The sequence below is a fragment of the Amblyomma mixtum genome, chromosome 4 (genome assembly GCF_055824585.1).
Source record: "Amblyomma mixtum isolate Tamu chromosome 4, ASM5582458v1, whole genome shotgun sequence".
NCBI classification, from domain to species: domain Eukaryota; kingdom Metazoa; phylum Arthropoda; class Arachnida; order Ixodida; family Ixodidae; genus Amblyomma; species Amblyomma mixtum.
In genome coordinates this window covers 77,177,511-77,187,698 of record NC_143015.1, presented here as the reverse complement: position 1 = coordinate 77,187,698, position 10,188 = coordinate 77,177,511, and the positions used below count along the sequence as shown (strand labels likewise).

At 48.1% G+C, this 10,188-nt stretch overlaps 1 protein-coding gene across 1 annotated transcript in view; it reads left to right on the top strand.

Annotated features, from left to right (window-relative positions):
* The first annotated feature begins 9,169 nt into the window (after nucleotides 1–9,169).
* LOC149347122 (sodium-coupled monocarboxylate transporter 2-like) overlaps nucleotides 9,170–10,188 on the top strand; it is a 68,122-nt gene continuing 67,103 nt past the window's right edge. Inside the window, exon 1 of the mRNA XM_089541494.1 lies at nucleotides 9,170–9,283. Within this exon, the coding sequence (XP_089397620.1) occupies nucleotides 9,170–9,283 (114 nt within the window). The remainder of the gene's footprint in view (nucleotides 9,284–10,188) is intronic.

Below are 10,188 nucleotides of genomic sequence, written 5' to 3'. Positions count from 1 at the left end.
TTAGTTTATTTCGCGTCGCCCGTGGGACCGTCTCACTCGCGCGCTCGAGCACTCGCGCTGGCCGGAGCCGCTCTTCGCTCGGTGGACGCTGTGAATACGTCCTATAGTCAGATACAACTCAAGAACGAAGCTGCTTGTCCCCGCTCAAAGGAACCAACTTCCAGCCAATGGCGTCGGCCGGTTCTCATGACCCTGCTATCGCGACAATGCAGGGAGTGGCAGATGACAAGGATGTAGTCCCCTCTTTGCACTTTCGCGCCGCTCCCTGCATTGTCACGCTAGCAGGGTCATGAGAATCGGCCGGCGCCACTGGCTGGAAGTTGGTTCCTTTGAGCGGGGACAAGCAGCTTCGTTCTTGAGCTGTATCCGACTATAGTCAGTCTCAACGCCACTGACACACATGCTCCTGGAAACACACACGGAAAACACAGACATGTGAACTGGCTTGTTTTTAAGGAATCTTAGGCATGGAGCTTCCCCGGATTTGGCCGAGCCATCCCGTTCGAACCGCAGGACCGGTTTTGAGGCCGCACGCGTGCCCCAGCGGATACTCGTTACTGACTTCCGAACGCAATAACGAAAGAGCGATCGTATGTTTATTTAACATCACGAGGATGTTGGGTGCGCCGGCAATAAGCCAGTGGGAAGGCTTGACGAGGCTGACGCACCCTGCAGAGGACTTGGCAGTGGTACACATGAATATGTCAGTAAAACAGCACGAGAGAACTTTCAGTGAAAAACGTTGGAAGAAATCGCAGGAACATGAAAGTGTTGGCCGTGTTTAGCTATATATCGATTTGGATTCCTTATTTAATAAATGCGGGAGAGGGTCGAACAACATTCGACAACCGTAATTTGTGCGGTTCTTAGGTACAAACCATTGGAAGCTCGTTCATGTAGAGTGCTTAGGTTCTTTCCATTTTGGTCCTGACAGCCGTAACATCAAACAATTATTTTTAATAACACTTGCTTTATAGCATCTCGAGAGTAAAGTTTCGTACAACTGGGGAAGGGGGAAGAGGTGCTGGCTACCCGCCTTTAAAAAAAGTGAGGTATTCGCCTCACGTAAAAAAACAGAAACAGGTGAAGAGAACGCTCGCTTTTAGACATCAACGTGTAGTGGCGTTGTTACCGCAGTGGCCTTCAACGCAGTAAGTCGAAAAAGAAAGGGCCCAATTTAGGGCAGGGGAAAAGTCAAAACAAGGCGCTGGTAAGGTATAGCCGTGTCCCGCGGGTAACGCGTCTATACTCAAGTGCCTGGAGCTCTGGAAAAACTAAATGCGAGCAAAGAAGGATGTGGCAGCTAAGCTTACTGTTATGAACAAGATGATTGTTGTGCTCCTCTCTGTGTCTTGACAAAGTTAACGTCCTGTTGTCAGTGAAAAAAACACCGCAAAACATCGAAACAACGCAATTTTTGGCCTCCAAATGTGATATCCTGCTCGCATTGGTGACCACATAAGGACAGGAAGTTCCTAGGTTGCAGACTACAAAGCAGAGAATAGAAGAGAAGACATCAATCGGGATTTCAAAAACCTGAGAAAGCAATTTAACGACATGAGTCAGTACAGCCACCGGCGAAATCCGGAGGTTCACGGTATTTAGCAAAGCAAGGGCGTGGACTTGCTAGGTAAATTAAATAACGTTGCACGCATGCTGAACATTCCAGAACTGGAGAAAATTCCCGCAGTAAAGATAGTCTTCTCTTCACGCGTAACCAAAGAGCTGTGGACAGAGCAAACTGCACTTCTAAAAACGAAGGTTTCCGTCATTCAGTTCTTCGACAACCTAACTTCTTTATAATTGAACAAACTAAACAAAAACGTTACTCCTCTCTAAATAAAACAAACAACCAGTAAAACATATTGCAGGTATCGAGGGATGGGCAGTCTCGGAACTTTTGTTGGGTAAAACCACAGTAGTCATTTTTTTTAGATTTAGGAAGTGGTTTCTTCAACAAGCCGGGTGGGATCTGCAAGGATTATCCGTATATCATCGTTTCCACCTCTGTGCCAGGAGTGATATGGGGACTCCGAACGATTTATGAATGTAAAGTAGAGAATGAACAATTCCTCGTATATGGGCGTAACCCCTTAACGCTATGGCGTCATAAGGCGGTGATCAAGTGTCCCCTCCAGTTGTTTCGCTTGTAGCACAGAATGCTGCCGAATAAATTATGTGGAAAGTGCAGTCTAACCCGGTTAAAGCGAAGTCGGCGGGAATCGGAAATCACTTCGCTATATCTGCTATTTCGTAATATGTGGACTACGAGAAAAAAAATGCAAACATCGGCATACCGATTTATTGCCGCTGAAATAAGTCGTCCAGCGTCCCCTGAACACGTTTCGCGAGTGCGGACTTCAGGATTGCGACTTCCATACCATCCAACTGCGAACCAAAGATCTGGTCGCATTCCGGACTCCCGAGGTACATCCGTAGCGTGTCAACAGCTGCGATGGCCGCTACGGAGGTGACCGGCTTAGGGGCACAACTAGCATCGTCCGGCGTGACCGGCGTGCCAGGGATACAGTGAAGCAACCTTTCGCTCCGTAGGAGAGCAGACAACGCCACGAAAGGACGCCGTCAGCCGAATTTTGCTCTATTTTCGCGGAAAAAAATCGCCTCAAGGACGCAAGAATGTCTTGATTGGCAGATTATTTTTCGGTTGGTATTAAATCTCTTCGTTATATCCGCTGACGCGCTCTTATTTACTTCGTTAAAACCGGACCCAAAATGTATTGAAAATGCAAAAATGGGAATGGTAAATTGAAATCCCTTCGTTATAATCGCTATTTCGCTATAAATGACTTCGTTATAAACGGGCTAGACTGTATATTGTTGCGGTGAACAGTTTTTGTTACGTTCCCTTTACGGATGACTTGCAAAGGCATTTCATTTTCCATGGTGACTGATAATGCGCTGTTGTCTAGTGTTTATACTCTGGCGCTTTCTTGGAACTTCACAGTCCACTAAATTCGAAGCACATCCGTTTTTTTAAATATGTATAGTCACTCTGGTATAGTGACTATACATCAAACGTCAAACGTGAAACGTGAAAGCGTCAAACGTGAAACGAGACATGCTGTAAGTAAATCAAGAAATAAAAAGAAAACTCCTGAAAGCTTTGTGCTAGCGCGCGCATTCCACTACGTCGGCTCCTGACTGACCACATACGCAAAGCTATGTCATCGTGTCGCGTTCGTGCAGCTTTAGTCATTGTCGCCGCGATGCTCCGACATAGGCTGCACATGTGCCACCACGCAGAAAATTATGTCTAGGAAACTGTGTTTCATGCGCGCATATGCTATACGCGGCTGAATGTGCTCGAAAAGCAGTGCAACTTCATGCTTGGAAAATGGCTGATTTCGTTATTACACGCAAAACGTAGGGCAGAAACACAAGAGGACGAGACAAGCGACAGGACAGGTGATAGCTTCCAAATAAACTTTATTGGGGATCCGGAGCATATATGTGTATACACATCTGTGTCTGCGAAAAGGAAAGAATAATGTACAAAGAAAACAGATGAAAATTGTCACGTGCTGCGCAAGACGGTGAAGATGACCTTTGACCATTGAAGAAAATGAAGATGAGGTCTTATTGCAATAGAACATTTTCTCCTCTGTTACCAGCGGTTCGCACTTCAGAGAAGGCAATATTTGGAGGTCCCTCTTTCGAAGTTAGGACTCTCTGTGTCGCTACCAGTTGTTTTGTCGTTCGGTGCGAGCGCCAAGGGATTCTCGTTAAGTAATGTTTGCGGCTACTTTCACGATTACATTAGTGCAACTGGTTGATTACCGCGTTAAATATACATAAAATTGTGCCGCATGACCAAAAAGTGTACTTCATTCTATTCCTCGCACATCGATTCTTTTAATTTATTTAAATTATTCAACAATCAATATAATTTTTTTCTAGTTGCAGTCATTCCACTGTTCTACTTCGCCGCCTCACGACTTTTTTCCCGCACAAATACTTCCTTGGCATTCAACACTGTACTTTGGTCCACGGTGGAAGTATATTCTTTCACCGTGCTTTGGTCAATCCCCCCGCGTGGGTACGTGCCATATCTACTGAGGTAAACAACAGCAACAATTATTATAACTGAAATGTCATGGCCGGCCGGAATGCCTGCAGGGTCGCCGTCCGTATACCCACTGGTTGAACTGCACCTCCCGACTCCGGCCGGCAAAAATCGTTCTCCCAGCTACGAACCTATGAGCACAGCACCCATAAGCAACAGTGTAACTTCGGGCAACCGTCGGTAAAAATTGAATATGTGGGTACGGCAATAGGCGGCCAATACCTCCCACCCGTCATCTCCCCAATACGAGGCGGATGCGCTAGTCACTAGGCCACCGCTACAAAGCAAATTACAGCATCCACTCTAATAAATCAACTCCATTATGTCTCCATTTCTTCGCGATTACAAGCAAGCCAACGGTGGGTCATTTCCATTACAAACTTGTAACAGCCCTGTGATTTTACAGCGACAGCTCCAATGCCCTTCCTGGATATCGCGTCGTCGTCATGCTGGTAGTAAGGTAGATCGTAGTCTTCGGTGTAACCCGCGGGTGCGTTGCCATGGGAACCACTCGCAGGCTGGTTACCGTGGAAGTATAAAGGTATGACGTGAACGGAGGAATGCGTAACCAATGGTTTATTACCACCGGAACATCCGGAGGGTGGTTACCGCGGTAGGAGGATGGTATGGCGAGAGCGTGAAAAGGCGTCACCGCTGAGACGTTGCCACGGGAACCACACGAAGGATATTTACCCTGCAAGAAGAAGCACGGCTACCGCGTACGGAGGAGGGTATGGCGACAGCGTATGAAGTCGGAACCAGTGAGTTGTTACCACCGGAACTCTACGGGAGGTGGATCACCGTTACAGGAGGAAGGAGGAGAGTATGGTAAGAGCGTAAGAAGGCCCAACCAGTGATTGGTTACCACGGGAACCACCTGGAGGGTGCATACCCTGCAAGAAGGAGATGGATTACCTTGGAAGGAGAATGATATGGCTAGAACGTAAGAAGGCGCAAACGACCGGTGGTTACCACCGGAACCATCCGGAAGATGTTCACCGTGGATGGAGGCGGGTGTGGCGAGAGCGTAGGGTGGCGCAACCAGTGGGTTGTTGCTGCAGAAACCCCATTGTAGTTACCCTTTAAGAAGGAGGAGGGTATGGCGACAGCGTAGGAAGTCGCAACCAGTGGGTGGTTACAATCGGAACCATCCGCAAGATGTTCACCGTGGATGGAGGCGGGTATGGCGAGAGCGTAAGGCCCAGCCGGATGGGTTGTTGCCAAGGGAGCCACATGAACTGTAGCTACCCTGCAAGGAGAGTGCTACCGTAGAAAGAGGAGGGTATGGCGACAGCGTAGGAAGGATTAACCTTAGGGTGGCTACCACGGAAACCATCCACAACATGGTTACGTGGAAGGAGAAGGATGTGGTGAGAGCGGAGGAATTCCCAACCGCAGGATGGTTACCAGGGTAGGAGGGGAGTGTGGCAAAGGCCAAAGAAGGCGTAAGCGGGGAATTCTTGCCACGGAAACCACCGGAGAGAAGTTCTTGTGGAAGGATGAGGAGGGTTACCTTACAAGAAGGAGGTTATGGCGAGAATGTAGAAGGCGTAACAGGCAGGTGGCTACCACCGCAACCATCTGGAACGTGGTCACCGTGGATGTAGGAGAGTATGGCGATCGCGTTGGACGCCGTAACCGTTGGGTGGTTATCACCGGAACCATCCTGAAGGTCCTCACCGTTGAAGGTACGGCTAGAGTGCAAGAAGGCCCAGCGGGTGGGTGGTTTCCACCGGAACCATCCGGAAGGTATCCTAGATAAAGGATAGTTACTGTAGAAGTAGGAAGGTATGGGGAAGTGACGGGAGGCGTAACCGGAATGCGCTTACCATGGGAACCGTCCAGAAGGTGGTGAGGGGGGGATGTGGTGAGAACGGAGGAATCTCCGACCGGATAGTGGTTGCAGGGAAAGAGGAGAGTATGGCGAGAGCGTAGAGGTGTAATGTGGTTACCACGGGAAGCATGGAGGGTGGTCGCCTTAGATAGAAGAGGGAGGGAATGTTGAGAGCGAAGGAATGTAGAACAGTCCATCTGCGGCCGCTGCTACGAAACGCGCCACCTGAGGAGAGGGTCATTGGTGCGCCGCATGCCGAGAACGGCGGACGGTTAGAAGAGAGCTAGTTGAAAAAACGAGTGTGTGTGGCGGAAAGCTAGAAATAAGGCTCCAGAACTATACATATATGTGAGTCGCTCTCATGTCCTCTTCGTGAACAAGTACAAAATTTATATACCTTAACAAATGGGGATGAATTTCTCGTTGCACAGTGGTGGCCATCTTCTAAATTGTTTTGTTGTCTACCGCATTAGATTTCTTAAACCTCCCTCTCTTGTTTTTTTTTAAATACAATAATAGTTTTTTCAATACAAACGAGGAAGACAATTATAAACGTGCAAAAACTGAGAGCCGGAACCTGGTTTCTTCCAAGGTATGCCGTCATGATCGAGCCATGGTGAGGTCACGGGCGCTTTCACAAAACCTGCCGTATGCGCGCTTAATGGCTAGACTGCAGACTGTGATTGCATCGATCCCTATTTCTCAAACGATTGAAATGAAACGCAAAATTTTTTTCACCGAACGCCGAGCGATTATAGATAAGCGTGCAGCTGGTGACATTACATATAGAAGGCTGCCCGCAGTAATCGCGTCGATTGAGGCCGCAAATCGGGAAGATTTTGAATTTACTTGGCTAAGACAATGCGCTGCTTGGTTGCGAAATTGGGCACAAAGCATCAAAAGACGCGGGAGAGCCCAAATTGAAAGTTTCAGCTAAAAACTGTGAGACAAAAAAAAACATTATCCCTTTTACACCCTTGAATCACAACGACGTCTGCCCCATCCGTGCACTTAAAGGGCTCCATAATCATGTGAAGTTTCATATGCGGTTTTGATTATCGCCAAGTTCACAGTGGAGTTGTAAAAACGATTAAAAATTCGCATTTCTCCCCCCCTCCTCCCCACCTTCCTCCGCTTTCCGTGGTAGCTACGGCGGAAAGAAGGCTTCGGATCAAAGACGCGTGATGACGAGCAGCAGGTCTTGGCTTCCGATCTACACGTACGTTCCCTCATGAGGCCCGTGACCCGATCAGCGTGGTCATACTTGCCGCGCAGCATTGGGTAATTCGCACCGCGTGCCATGAAGCGAACAAAAGGCCTCCACATTTAAACGTTCTATTTAGCCAATGCCGCAATTCCGCGTGTTTCCCGGACGGCTCATAGGGAAATACGGATGCACTCAGTACGTTTATTGTTTGACTCACTGTTCAGAAAACGTACGAAATTTCTATAACATTGCATCACGCACATGTTGGGAAAATTAGGCGGCACCCATACGGAAAACGTACGCAAACCGTGAGGATTTTCGCATGTTTTCCTATCATACGGACTCTGTATTCCCGTTACAACAAGTGGCCATCAGTGGAGCATGTATTGCGAAGACGAGACAATTTCAAGGGAGGATGAACGTTGCAGGGGGTGTCAAAAATGAAGTGGGTGGGTGAGATTAGGGAGTTTGCTGGGATATGGTGGCCGCAACTGGCGAAAGGCGGGCTTAATTAGAGGGATATAGAAGAGGCATTTGTCTTGCAGTGGACGTAGTTAAGATGATGATGACCGTGCGAATAACGATGATGAAGGTGATGACGATTATCAAAATCTCACGACCCCCCCCCCCCCCTCCTCCAAAATTACATGAGTGCGACTGGTGCGAAACGTTTCAGTAGGGCTGTTGCTTTCTATTCCCGACTATCTTCAGAATCAACGCTAACCGAGCTTCCCTCCATTGCCTGCGACGTACGTCGTGCTTGATCGTGCTAAGAAGAGGCGTCAACGCCGCTTACGCCGAAAACAACTTAAAAGGCTTCTCTATACGCTTCCCTTGGTTGAGGTGAAGTAACATTCTTTGCACACTGGAAACTTAAAAGTTTGTCCCCGGGGACCGTTTTAAACCTGTACTGTTGTTCGATTTACTGTTTGCCCAAAAGCTTCAAAAACAAAGGCGAAGGGATTTCCGGAGCATTGTTCTTCGCTGCACTATTGTGATTGCGGCCGCACGTCGCTACTCCCGTCCCCGCGGCTTGTAATGGACGGATACGGCGCTGACGTCCTCAGGCAAAAGTCAGTTGTACCTTTTTCAGCAGCTGTGTTTTATGGCGCAGTGGGTGTATGCACTCAATATTTCCTCATGACCGCAGAAAAAGTGGGTGACAGCGGATGGAGAGCGCCATAAAGTTTTGTTCGTTTTCCAACGCTTGCGAGCAACTTGCGTTGAAAGCATGCACTACACCGTAATGCGGCCGAAGCACACTACGCTTCGCAGTTCAGACGGGCGGCAGATCAGTTGCTGATTCGGAAGTGCACGTCTCACAACGCAGTTGGCCTGACCACGTTGTGCTCGCACTTGACACTCTTCGACACCGTCGTTACTACGACGAGCATCACTCTCAAAAGTAGTTGTCGTACACGCAGTGAATGCGGCGAGTAGTCCCGTCTACCTGTCGAACACCTCCGTCGCTAATTCGACCCGACACGACAACTGACAACCCTGCAAAGTGAGCAGCAAAGTTTGAAGCTTCATTTCGTATTGACGCCATTGCGGGTGGAGTGAACGCGGCAACGCCGCAGTGTTGGGGAGGCAAATTCATGTCCGAACTTTTGGATACACCACCCGAAGTCTCAAACGTTAATTCCTGAAAGTCTGACCATAAAGCAAATAGTATAACAGGAGACAGAAAGGCCGACTTTAAGAAGGGGAGATTTAGGTACAACTTCCAGCCAGGCAATCATATCTGGGACGGTAGAGTCAGGCGAAGAGAAGTCCGGAAAGCAGTCGCATATAAGCCCTGTGAAGAAGCTTCCACAACTGTGAAAAAGAGCAAGGCAGACACAAAAGGGGAAAAATCGAGTCTATAGGGGAACTTTTCGGTGAACTCAATATATTTCGCGAGTTCAGCGACTTTCAAGAGCAGTGACAATAGAAACGCTTGAAGGAATTGACAAACGTTAAAGGATATGGTTGACAAGTTGCATTAAAGGCCAGCATCGGAAAGTCACACACGCTAGTCTAGTAGAAGACTTCCTGAGGCAACATGTCATCACCACCAAAGAGCCTGGACACAGCTGACTGCACCGTGTTTGCCGTGCTTACCGCACTTGGATACCTGGTCGGCCTCTACTTCTCCGTGGCTCGTCGACGGCGTGAGGTACGTTTTGGTGTGAAAAAAACTTGTGGCCTACTAAACAGTTCTTAAAGATGAAAATGGGTTCGCATTTAGGTTGCCTGCTGTGGTGTCTACAATGAGTGTCTAATGTTCTTCATGCGATTTTCCCGCCGAAACTCCAGATGGAAAGGTGTCAATACCCTTAAGTGGTATGCATGAGTCATCACCTTCTAGAATGTTCGAGTTCCTTCCACAGTACGAGGGGATACCCAAAAGAAATCGAACTAATTTTTTTAATCGGCAGAGCTTCTGCGGTACCGCGTTTTGCCACTAGGAGCGCATAGAACGAACATTCCAGAGACACTAAGCCGAGTGCCGTCGCTGAAGGAGGCCCGACTTGTTTAGGCAGAGTTTTAGAGTGACGACTGTTTTGTGTGAGTGTCGTTTTTGCAATGGCTGATTTTCGTGAACAGCGTGCGCCGGTGAAATTCTATTTTTTTTTCTCGTAAAAAGTAGAACGGAAACTCTTTAAATATTCAGAAAGACGTTCAAGGACGATGCTATAGGGAAAACTCAAGTGTTCCTGAATCAAATCCTGGATCAAAGCAACAATCATGCCAATGGAAAACTTCAAATTCACCACGCCTCAAGAAAGCTCGTTAGGTGAAACCAAACCTCAAAACAATGCTGATTTGTTTTTTCGACGTGAGAGGAGTCGTCCATTCAGAATTTGTTCCGCAGGGTCAGACAGTTAACAAGGCTTTCTACTTGGATGTTTTGAAAAGATTCTGCAACAGTGTGCGGTGGAAGCGGCCTGATTCGTGGCAGACGGGTGACTGGTTTTTCCACCATGGCAATGCCCCTGCTCAAACAGCCCTGTCTCTACGACAATTTTCGACCAAAAATGGCATGACCCCTGTTCCTCCACCCTCGTACTCACCCGACCT